The following is a 12674-nucleotide window of genomic DNA, read 5'->3' on the forward strand; positions in this document are numbered from 1 at the left end:
ACTCACGAATCCAGAGCTTTGCTATCTCTGTCTATCCTCTTGATTGGGAATAGCAATACAACAAAACAATGAAAAGTAGTCGACGATGACTTTGGCGAATGAGTGAAATAGAAAAAAAAAATATGCGAAGCTCCATTTAAGAAAAAAAAAGACGCCCGAAAGCGAATTCCAGAGTGGAGCGAGTGAGATAGACGAAAAAAAAGAGCAACACATGAAAAAGCGAAAACGCAAAAAAATCACACACACACACATACGCGCGTGCGCATGCGCGCATTCTCGTGTATATCGTTGAAAAATAATTGAATGGAGCTCAAGGGGCTCAAATTTGAATCATCAAATCATTTTTCTTTCAGTCTACCGTATACGAATTTCGAGTGTGGATCTTTCTCAGAGAGCGCAAATCCGACAACAATCAACTTACATTCTCGCATCGCGTTTGCGCCGCCCGTTTAAACATCAAACTACAAATCAATGACCAACCAATATTTAATTTCGTTTTAACTCTTTTACGCAACTATCATGTGAGAGAAAAAAAATAAAAGAAACTGACACGGCATTCAACACAGACAGAGCAGAAAAAAACCGCAATCAAATTGAACATATGCACTGATTTCAATCGATGTAACAACAAGAAGAAAAAAACAACGAGCTCCCTTTTGGATTGCAACAAATAGAAAAACAGCCACGAAATCGTCGTCAATTTAAACCGAAAGAAAAACCTCAAACGCAATAATCGAATTATGTGTAGTAAGAAAACGGTGGATGCTTGTGAGTAAATGTGGTGCGAAAACGTACAAAAACAACGAACTCGTAAACTCTTGCCGAGAGAGAAAGATTGACAACAAACAGTGTGCTGTGAATTTTGAAGAGATCGGCGTCCAAATTCGCAATAGAAAGTACCATCGGCACCAAAAACACCGAAAAACAATATAAACATACGCGAACGCACAACGCAACACCGCAATAAGTCAACAAAATTAAATTTTGAACGGTTTTTCTTTAAATCGCTTCTTTTGTGTGTACAACACCTATTCACCTTTGAATTTGTTTTTTTTTTCGGCTGCGCTTGTGCGTTGCTCACGTTGCTGTGAAGAAAAGAAAGTGAAAATTTTGTTGCCCTTTCGAATGAAAACATACATTGCGCCACAAAGAGTTATTAGTTCTTTGCCGAATTTCGGAATGACATGCATAACACTTCCGAAAAATATGTGAACCGCTTCGGGTAGAAGGAAAAACGCAATACAGACAGACCGATTCAATTGTGCGCAGAAGAAAATTTTTTGTAAATAGAAGTTTTTCGAATTCGGGCGAACACGCACAGTACAAAGATCTTTTAATTGTTTTAAACAAACAAAAATGAACAGTGTCATATTTATAAGTATCATAATCATAGTTGTAAATTGTGCAAAAACCCAAGATGGATTACCCTATGGATTTGATTCAGTGGACAAGTATCAGGTTTGTTTATGGTTTCACGGGCAGTTTTTGACACAATTTTGATAACATTAGAGTAAATTGTGTTGGATTTTCATTAGAATAGAATAAATATAGTCGAAGAGTACATGCATATGTCTTTTCTCACTATATAATCATGCAAGAGATTAACGAGGAAAAACTGCAGATTTTTTAAAAAATTTATTTGTTGATTTGAATTCAAAATTGATCACAATCAAAGCAATAATAAGCAAACACTTTTTGGGTCGATTTTCATTTTTTTTTTTTTAATCTCAGTTTTCTATTGAAATTCAACGAATTTTTAGATATATCTTTGGAAGTTGATAAGAATTTTTGTAACATCGACATTATTTCCGTTATTTTTGGATTTTGTTTGACGAATTAGAGGATTAGAAGTTTTGGATTTAGGGCATTAGACGCTTTTCGACATGAGAAATGCCTATTTAACACCAAATGTTTCATCAGCAATATCGAATAAAAAGAGTTAACTCGAGTTGAATCGCCAAAAATTCGAGAACTATCAAAATTTCCATTTGGATCGGATAGTTCGCTTGTAGACTCGCTGATTAAAATCTTAATTGGAGCTCTAATAAGTATTGATTTGCATGACATTGATCAAAGTTCTCAATAACAAATTCCATTCAACATTGCCAAGTACTAATATCCGTTGTATATTTTGATTGGAATTTTGATATTCAATCGTGTACTTTCCATTCAAGAGATGTGGTACGCGATTTTTTCATCAATGGATTTTGGCAGGCTTCCGAAAGAAAAAGAGAGTGAGAGATAGAAAGAGAGGTAGGGCGAGCGGCAGATAGAGAGAGAGAGAGAGAGAGATTGAAGTACATGGTAGATTCAAACTGAAAAGATTCCATTGAAATTTAAGTACGTTATATTTCTCATGATCATTAATCGTGATTCGATTTGAAGCAGATCAACAGTTAGCCGTAGATTTGTATTGAATGACACAATGCTTTCAAAACACAAAATTCATACATGTACAATACGTCTTTTTGTCGAATGTGAACTGATTTGATGACAGTATTTCATTTTTGCGACGAACAAAATAACGATGGGATGGTCTCTTTTGTGTTTTCGAGAGAGAAAAAATCGAACACAAACTCAGGCACAGAAACAAAGTCACCGTTACAGTTGCACAGAGCACAGAGGAAACAAGACCGCAGAGCTTCGCTTCGCTCCGCTCTGCGTTCTTGAGTTTTTAGTTACTTAATCTATTTTGTTGTTTCACAACAAACTATTTTTTGGCGCACTACATGAAATGTATTTCATCAAAGTAACTTTGGATTTATATATTTATTTGCAAAATGAATTACAAGATCTTGGTTTAATTTCTTTTTTGAAATATACTGCCTTTGGTTTAAATTAAATAAATAATATGAGCATAGAATCTAAAATCACTTTAATTTTGGGCCAGACTCAGAAAATATTATACGAAAAATTAATGTAATTTTTAAACAACATTTGATAATAATAAAAATTTGATTGGCGCTTTGAGATATTATGCACTTATTTGTCGTTACTGCCACTGTTTTAAATTAAATAAAAAATATGTGCATAAAATTCAAATTCACCATACATAATTTGTTTCAACACTCAAAAAGTATCTAGGAAAAAAAAAAAAGATTTATAGCTCTACATTTCATGTAGTGCTAAAAAAAAGCACACACACCGAATGAATTCGGAACATTAACCGAAATAAAGAAAAGAAAATAGTTCCACATGGATGCATTTCCATGGCGTAGGAGGCAAATAAAGTTCAATTTCGGTTGATGTAAATGTTTTTTTTTTCGGGTTGCTGTTAGTTGCGTATGTTCATTTCGAAATAATGGCATGTTCCATATTTTCGACTGTTTCGCTATCGCCATGAAATCGAATAACCGACAAATGACAAAAAATCAACCAAAATTCGGCTCGCAAAGATGCTTAAAAGAGATCAAACCGCTTATTAAGATTCGCATGTCATTGACATCGAACGACGGTGTCGACATCAACTCAAAACTTCTTGAAATGAATCAATCGCTCGTTGTTTTGTTTCGGTTGCTCAATTTCCGCTTGAGTTTATCACAAACGGTTATTTTATGCGCGATTGGATTCAAGTAATTGAACGGTTGACAATGTTATTTTGGGGGGAAATCTCATTTCGCTTTCACTCAATTTGATTTTTTTCTTTCCGTAGATGTACACTCCATCACAGCCTCCGGTGGAAAATATAGACGATGTGCTGAATTTTCTGAAGGAATTCAACATTGAGGCAGCCGAAATGTGCAATCGAGTGGCAAATAATGAATGGAAGTATGCGACCAATGCCAGCGAATACAATAAGCGACGAGTGAAGGAGCAGCAATCGGTTGCAACGAAATTCGAGTGCTTGAGCTGGAGACGAGCAATATCATTTTTAAACTATCCCGTTTCAAATACAAATGTCAAGAGACAATTACAACGAATCATTAAGCAGGGCAAATGTGGCCTCACCGAAGACAAGTACGCCGAAATCAGTAATTTGATACAGCAAATGAAAGACAATTTCAAACATGCGCGCGTTTGTCCGTATCGTGGTACGCAGAGCGAAGTGGTGAATCAATCGACACAAATGAACGAAAATATTGGTGTGCTACCGATAAAGCATCCAAATGAATCCATCATCTCGACCGATTCGGAGAATTACGTGACGCATACTTATACGGGCTATTGTGATCTCAGCATTGATACTGATATACCGCATATCATGGAGCACAGTCGAAATGAGGCCGAATTAAAGTACATTTGGTCGGCATGGCACGAGAAAACTGGACCACCAAATCGCAATAATTTTATGCGTTACATTGATGTAGCCAATCAAGCGGCCATTGCCCATGGTTTCTCTGATGCGGGCGAACAAATGCGTGCACTTTACGAAGACCCAGAAATGTATTTCACTGTGCAGGATTTGTGGACGGAAATTCAACCACTTTATCGACAGTTGTACACGTTCGTACGGAAGGGATTGATTCGTCAGTATGGTGATAAGGTGATAAGACACGATGGCCCAATTCCAGCTCATTTGTTTGGTAATATGTGGGCACAAAACTGGAAGAATATCATGGATATTGTGAAACATCGATACTCCGAAACACCCGACGTCACCGCCGAAATGGTACGACAGGGCTACACACCGCTACGCATATTTCAAAAAGCCGAAGAATTTTTCACATCACTCGGAATGGCACCAATGTCACCGGAATTCTGGCGCAATTCCATTTTACAACAATCGAATGTTGACACTTCACCCAAATGCACCGCTTCCGCATGGGATTTTTGCAATAATTTCGATTTTCGCATCAAACAATGCACACAAATCACTTTGGAGGATTTTCTTAGTGCACACTATCAAATCTCTCACGTTCAATATTACATGCTCTACGCAAATCAACCGTTTGTTTATCGAGACGGACCTAATCCATCATTTCATGAAGCAATTGGTAAGGAATTTTTTTTTTTTCATTAAACATACAAACTCAAAATTAAAATTCCTCATTGTAATGATTGAAAAGTCAAATTTTAAAATTTTATTCTCTTCAAAAAAAAATTCCTCGATTGTTTAGTATTTTACTTTCCATTTTTGTTAAAAAAAATTGTAATAAAATTTTTCCTTTTTCAAAATTTTCATTACAAATTTAACAAATTTGGTTCAATTTCTAATCCATATTTGTTTCATTCAATTGTTCATTTAAGCTCATGCAATTGGATTATCGGTTGGTGGTCCTGTTCATTTGCAGCGAATTGGTCTGTTGTCAACGCCGATTCAAACGGCCAATGGAAATTCCGTGATTAACATTGAGTATTTGTTGGCATTAGCTCTGGAAAAACTACCGTTTTTGGCATTCAGTTTGGCGGTTGAGAAATGGCGATGGCTCGTCTTCGAAAAGGGGCCCGTAGGTATGAATTCGAGATGGTGGGATCTTCGATTACGGTATCAAGGTGTTGTTCCGCCCAATGCACGTCACACGGATGATTTTGATGCGGGCTCAAAATATCACATCATTGCCGATCAAGATTATATCAAATATTTTGTGGGGACAATTTTGCAATTTCAAATTTACGCCGAATTGTGCGAAACAATCAATCACTCGGGACCATTGCACACATGCGATTTCTATCGATCCAGGGAGGCTGGACGCATTTTAAGGTGAACAATTACTCGAATCAATTTCCTTTTTTTCGTATTTTCAGTATTTTCAGAATTTTCATATTTTGATTTTCAAATAATTTCTTAATTTTTCATCATCTGAATTTTTTTCTGTTCATTTTGGCAGTGAGGTGATGCAACACGGCGCTTCCCTGTCACCATCACAGTTGTTGAAGATATTGACACGGGGCAAAATGAATCGACTTTCAGCTGAACCATTGATTACATTTTTCAACCCATTGAAAGCCTGGCTGGAGCAGCAAAATCGCAACGATTACATCGGCTGGAATTCAAACATCGAAGATGTTGCTCTATTCAAATCGCTAAATGGTCATGCTAACCAAAATCACATATCTTTCACACACCTATGGATTTTTACGATCACAATCTCAGTTTATTTGTTCTAATTTATGACAAAAAATAAAAAAAAATATATTTTATTTCGGTTTCATTAGAAGAGATTTTGTTTTTGAATGAATATACACTTGTTGATTCAATTCGATGAACCACTGACCTAGGTCATTACCGATGGTGGTGTCGTTTGAAGTGCAACAATTGGTTGAGCTTGAAGAATTCACTGTTGAATGACGATCGGTTTTGTCTTTTTTTGGTAAATGTGAACCCTTTTTCCATTAATTTTCCTGTTGGAAGTGGAAAATAGCAAACAAAGTTAATTCAGATCATTTTCTAGAATATACAAGTAGATAATGTCATAAATTGGCTCAAATGAAATGTTCTTTAGCTTGAATTTGCTTATGTATTTTTTTTACCTTTTCCCAACATATTTTTTTGTATGGTGAGAATCCTTAGGCAGATATACTTGATGACCCACAGCATTTTTCGGACATTTTCCGTTGTACCATTTTGTGTATTTCACAGGTAAAATTCTGCTCTGCCTTGTATCTATTGTCATTTCACATTCAAAAACGTTGAACATTTGCAGTAATTTGAAGACATTTCCAGTGGAAATAAGCTGAAAAATGAATGAAAATCAATTTTTAATTCAAATAAATATGATAGTCTGTGCAGACAAAAGTATCAATTAAAATTGTTCATTCACCAAAAATTCCGTTTATTTCATTTCGCGAACCGATTTTTGCTTGCTATGGATAAATTTCATTCGTTTTCATTCATTTTAATCTGTTTTTTTTTTCTTCAATTAAAATTGATTATAACTTAAACCGAAGCAAAAGTAAAAGTAAAGCGGAACAAATGTAAACAAGTCCGTTTACACCTCGCCAAGTAAATGTACCATAAATGTGAGGTTATGCGCACACTTGTGAAGTGTCATATGATAAAAGTTAAAAGACCGTTCACATTAGAATGGGAATGAGGTTATGCTACAGCTAAAAATCCAAACAATCATTTATACGCCAAGTTAGATGATACGAATCTGAAAACTGGACCGCTCTCACCAACACCGCCACACAATTCTAACGTCAGCACGATTTTATGTTCGAATTTCAATCAGTTTGAAGCGGCTCATTGACTTCCCCGTCGTACACATAACGTCAATTGAGTGCAAACAAAATATTGCCAAACGACAACCGTAACGAAAGTGAATGTGTAAACGTCAGTGCATAAAGTTATCGCGGAGAACCGAACGAACGAAGAAAAAAAAGAAAACAACAGAGAGTCGACGAGTCGGATGAAAGGCATGAAAAAATCGGCAAAAACCTGCGCCCACAAATCGATTTGACTGTCGAAAAAACGCAACTTTAAACGCAATTCGATTGTTGATTTCAACCGAACCAATTGAAAACAGTCATAGACCCAATAAAAAATACGTTCAAGTGATTTTGGTGGATGATCCAACGAAAAACCAACTAAAAAAAAAACAAGCCAAATAATCGCAAACCGCAGTGATTGTGAGTATTAAAAAATTGGTTCAAAATATTCAAGTTATAGTGAATTTTTGTGTTTGCCTAGCTAAAAAAAATGCGATAAAATTCCAAATAATCTCAAAATAAATCCATATTTTTGAAGTACCACGTCGTCAAAACGCCTAAAAAAATTACTAGAAAACAAATTGAAATGTCATTTGCATTGCTAAGATTACAATGCGTAAAAAAATCTGTGCAACATCGAATGGAACAATTGCTAAAAGCACCCGGGCTCAATGCATTTATTGCGAGCGAAAGATTTTGTAATGAATTTCGATGTGGAACCAATTTCCTGAGGGAAAATGACGGTTTCGCCAAAATGATGGAGTTTGTAGTGTAGTTCTGAGCGCTCTGTGTGGTTATATTTACCGTGTTCATTTTGACCAAGCGTCGCCGTCGACATCGTCGTCATCGTTCAACAGCATTCTTTCGAACCATAACCGTTGGCTCGCCAATGACACCAAACGCATTGATTATTCATGAGTTGGGAAAATACCATCAGAATGAAGAGAGAGAGAGAGAGAGAGAAAAAACGACTATTGAACTCCGAACGTATCAATTAATGTGTGAAGAAGAAAAAAATTAATGTGCCAATTGAAATCAAAAATGTGCACTCAACCGTTTCCAAACGATAATCCGTTTGATCTGTGTGTATGGTATGCTTTGGGAATGTATTTAAAATGAAGCAAAAATCAAACATAACAGACACAATCCAATGTGATCCCAGAAATAGGGAACCAATTGACATTGATACGTCAACAATTTACATACAAAATGAAATTCGAATATGCTAAACAGTAAACAGAATGGATTACGTTCCGTTTTTTTTTTCTTTCTTATATTTTATTCTCTCCTTTGAATGTTCAATGAAGCGACGGCAGTGCGTTCTTTTTCTTTCGGCTAAATGACGAACGTGCATTTTATTTTCGGTCAGTATAAATTCAGTCCGGAACCGTCATCATTCATCCATGATAACGTCGGTGGCAGATGGGCCATTATTTTGGAATACGAGCGCGCGCGCACGTGCACGTCTTTTTCACTCAAGTCAATGAATTATCATTTGAAGACTAAACGAACGCGCATGAGATCATGTAATTATGCAAAACAGTTCTTCTTCGCTGCTGACATTCTATATTTATATTTGCGCTTTGACTGATTGCTCTCTCGTAAAGAATGAAATACAAAAGACGTAATGTCCAATATACAAAAATATTTTTGCCAGCGGCAAAAATATGAGAAATTGTACTAACAAACTACACACAACAACAATAAGAACAACAAACGCAGAAAGAATACATGCTCCTGAATTTTATAAATATAACCACTGATCGCCACTTGTGTGATGCTTTCACGATTTTCGAAACGTTTCGAATCAAGAACAAGGAAAACGCATGATTTGGTTTTCTCCCTCTCTCTTCATGTGCAATCCAATATTATTTAAACATTTGTTCTTAAGCTTTAATTTAGATGGGAAATTAATTGAGATTTAATTTTGGATTTCACTCAAAAAGCAGCTGACCAAACGATATCGGCTTGGCGTGTTCAACGTTCTCTTCATTGTGGCAAATTGTTTCGTTTGATGAACGCATTTTGATGAATATCAAATGTATAAACACGAATCCAAAACAGCGACGCGACTAAAATCATCAATAAACATCTGACATCTGAACGGTGAAAGGTCATCGTATCGGTCCGTCGATCGTAGGCGAAAGTGTGAACACACAACTGAAACCAAGTGAAGCAAACAAACATAAAAAAAAACACACATTGACAAATAAAATCGCAACCAATTAAAATGGGGATCATACTAGCGAAATTTAGAGTAAGTAATCGATTATTGCTCATATGTTTTTTCCTGCTTCTTCTTTTTCTTTGATAAAAACCGCACGTTATATTGAACTTCGAAGTCAACACGTCATCCGCTAATTTCATTGTCGTTGATCAAAATTATATAAAATGGTTATTTTCGCGTGTCTTTTGCAATATCGTGTGCGTGAGCGCGCCGATACACTTTATATTTTCATGTTTTGTTTTGTTTTTTATTGAGTCGGTTCCAACAGACCGCTTATTACAGAAAACAGTCATTTATTTTTTCTTTCGTTTACATTTTATTTTCGAGCCAAACGCATGAAGACACTGAAATACTTGAAACTCAATCGTTGGAAAATGATCAAATGATAAAATACTTTGTGGCTATCCACTTCTTTGTTCATCTTCTCTGCATGAATTTTCGATTGTTTCGTGATTTCTGTATTCGCTTTCTTACTCTAGCCTAAAAGAAAGTGAACAACTGATTAAATATGTGCATGTTACCCGATCGTTTCTTTCTCTTTTCTCCGTTTTTTTTTCTCATTCTCTATGCTTTTTGTTGCCATTTGCAGAAAGAAAAGACTACATTTGAAGTGCTGGAGGAGCTAGAGACAAAGATCAAAGATATTGAAAGCTTTTCGATTAGCACACAAGCACGACAGAAACGGTTCGTGGGCAATTTTCTTGTGTTTTCCGTCGGTTTGTATGTCATCGCATCGATCGTATTCTATTTTGCATTTTTCCCATCAACATGGTCCAAACGGATCATATACTCAACACCGCTACTGATATTTCCCATTCTGTAAGTATTTGGATCGTGTTGTTTTTTTCTTCTTCATATTTTTATTAACAAATTGATGCCATTCTCTCTGCTCTTTCAGAATAATTTTGTTAAAGCGTTTGGTTGCATGGTATTTCCAGCGAAAGATAAACCGTAATGCAAATCAATTGAAAAAATTACGTGCCGAAAAGAAGAAAATCATTGAACAGGTCATGGACAAAGAGACGTATAAAGTGGCCTGTGAAATATTAAATCGCTTTGGGGATGCATCAACACGGGCACAACATCAACCTGTTGCTAGCGGTACTTAATTATACAATTTATCATACGTATGAACCAGTAAATTACATAATTTTGATTGGCCTTTCGTTTTTATTTGTCTTTGCCGCTGTCTATGTCTCTGCATCTACAACCTAATTAGCAATCACATCACCAAATCAAAGTTTGATCGGATCTAATTTAGCAACACCACAAAAGCAACAACAGCAAAAAGTTGGTGTAACGCCACAAACACAACCAAGACAAGCAATAATGCCAATGCCAACCGCTCGTACACCAATCAATGTACGAAGTATACCGCCATCAATGAACGCACTTCAAACGCCATCATTTGGCCAATATCGAATTGCTTCGCCCACACCAGTTGTCGGTATGTACACAATGTACACCTCCATTTATTTATGAATATGATTCATTTTTGGCGTCGAAACAATTGCATCAGCGAATTAGTTTGTTGTGTGGCGATGAAGTGTCCATGAGATAAAAACCGAATGACAAATAGAAATGACGATAGAATTGAAGAATTTTCTCGATTTGAGAAAACAAACATTTTTTTCTTTGATTTTATCTCCACACGCTTATCGCTGACAACAATTTCCCATTGTTCATTCTATAATTTCCATATAAATTACAACGTGAACCCCACATTTTATGTCAACTCATCGGAATTTGTTATCACATAATCGTAATTCGTTTTGCAGCGAGACATCAATTTGGCACACCATTTCCGATAATCAACCAAAGCCAGAAGGGAATGTTCGAAAAGATTGTCGACTATTTGATAAACGACGGACCAAGCAGTCGATATGGAATGATTTGCAAAGAATGTTACGGTCACAATGGTAAGCCAAATGAATGCGATGAAAATATTGATAAATGAAATAACATGTCTGCGATGTTTTTTCTCTTCTAAAATCCTAGGAATGGTGTCACAAGAGGAGTATGAATATTCAGCATTTAAATGCGCTTTTTGTAAAGCTTTAAATCCAGCAAAGAAAATTCGACCGATTGCGCCTCGGTTGATTTTACCCGAAAAAATTACTGGCGAGACTAGCAATAAGCCTCAGCCGAGTAAAACACAGCAACCGAGCTCTTCGGCGCCGGTTACGGACAAAGATTCAGGTAACATTCATAACATTCAAATGATTTTGATTAAAATTATCGTGTTCCGTGTTGCTTATTAATGTTTGGTTGAAATTGTTTCCAGGCTCTGAATCTGATGCGGTATCCAGTGAGCTTCGAAAACGGAAAGAGACGCCATCGCAACAACCAGACTCGAATGTGGTCGAAACAATAACGGAGCCAACGGCAATGCCAACCGAACCAACAGTGGGCGAAGCCAATGACGATAAGGAAAACGAACCTAGTGAAACTGTTAAAACTCATATCGATAAGAAAAATGAATAATTTATTGGAAAGTGTGTTTGCAATTTAGAAAAGAAAACAAAAAAAAGTATGCTCGATTCCTTATCATTTGTTTCTGTTCTTATCACTCAATTAATAAACCGAACTGAGCTAAAAAAAAAAAGGAAACGAAATTCTTTTAAGAATAACCACCACCATAAAAAAGAAGTCAATTAGTTATTTGTTTTGGAATGACGGTATCGTCCCCTCATTTTGTTTGTTTGTTTGCATAGATCTTTCATAAGACCCACTACCCTTCTCACCCAATACGGTATAGGATGACATTCAAACCGTTATAGATTATAGACGTAAAACATAGCAGGATTTCCAAGAATTTTGAACAATTCAAAACCGTTTTTTTTCTTCAATGGCATAAACTAAATTTTGCTATGATTTTTAAGATTTGGCCAATTTATTTAGTTATGTAACATCGAACACGGAATGAGATCTCAGTGATCGAATCGTCACGCGAAGCATTACACACATTTCACTTTTTTTTACTTTTGAAAGCCAGACATCATTGATACGTGTCACAAAGTTATCAAAAATGGTCAAAACTCACAATCATTGCTACTGTTCAATGAACGAAACGAAAAAACGAATCAGCATTCAATTCAGAATTGAAAATTCTAAATGGACAACCATTTTTTGTACGGCATCTATTGTCAATGTTTTTAAAATATTTATTGAAATTGTGGCGAGAGAAAAAGAAACCGAAAACACAATTGCTAATGAAAATCTATCTTTGTAATAATTCAACCTCCAAATTTTGTAAATTGAATAAAATAACTAAATGCACCTGCAAATAATTCAAGTGTTTTTTTTTCTCCTTTGAATTGAACTTAAAAAAAAAATTCCCAATTATGAATAAAACTTC

The 12674-nt window shown here is 35.8% G+C and overlaps 2 protein-coding genes and 1 long non-coding RNA gene across 4 annotated transcripts; 2 read left to right on the top strand and 1 right to left on the bottom strand.

Annotated features, from left to right (window-relative positions):
* Positions 1-351: 351 nt before the first annotated feature.
* LOC129576575 (angiotensin-converting enzyme-like) lies at positions 352-6100 on the top strand. The gene is made up of 4 exons (XM_055461829.1): positions 352-1458; positions 3653-4934; positions 5188-5641; positions 5769-6100. The coding sequence occupies exons 1-4, from the start codon at positions 1357-1359 to the stop codon at positions 6046-6048; spliced, it is 2118 nt and encodes a 705-aa protein (XP_055317804.1). The 5' UTR covers positions 352-1356; the 3' UTR covers positions 6049-6100.
* LOC129576577 (uncharacterized) lies at positions 2751-6841 on the bottom strand. Its single transcript, XR_008688891.1, has 4 exons — positions 6702-6841; positions 6412-6614; positions 6156-6282; positions 2751-6044 (listed from the first exon to the last, which is right to left on the bottom strand). It is a non-coding gene; the product is annotated as an uncharacterized LOC129576577 (long non-coding RNA).
* Positions 6842-6956: 115 nt separating this feature from the next.
* LOC129576576 (endoplasmic reticulum junction formation protein lunapark-B) lies at positions 6957-12603 on the top strand. 2 transcript variants are annotated; one of them, XM_055461832.1, is made up of 8 exons: positions 6957-7509; positions 9039-9346; positions 9906-10135; positions 10215-10417; positions 10536-10763; positions 11095-11235; positions 11315-11515; positions 11601-12603. In XM_055461832.1, the coding sequence occupies exons 2-8, from the start codon at positions 9320-9322 to the stop codon at positions 11798-11800; spliced, it is 1230 nt and encodes a 409-aa protein (XP_055317807.1). In that variant the 5' UTR covers positions 6957-7509; positions 9039-9319; the 3' UTR covers positions 11801-12603. The 2 variants fall into 2 exon arrangements, with proteins under 2 accessions (XP_055317807.1, XP_055317806.1); XM_055461831.1 differs by having other exon boundaries at positions 7151-7509; positions 9036-9346.
* Positions 12604-12674: the final 71 nt, after the last annotated feature.

The sequence above is a fragment of the Sitodiplosis mosellana genome, unplaced genomic scaffold (genome assembly GCF_009176505.1).
Source record: "Sitodiplosis mosellana isolate CC-2019 unplaced genomic scaffold, AAFC_SMos_1.0 Smas_scaffold_6191, whole genome shotgun sequence".
NCBI lineage: Eukaryota > Metazoa > Arthropoda > Insecta > Diptera > Cecidomyiidae > Sitodiplosis > Sitodiplosis mosellana.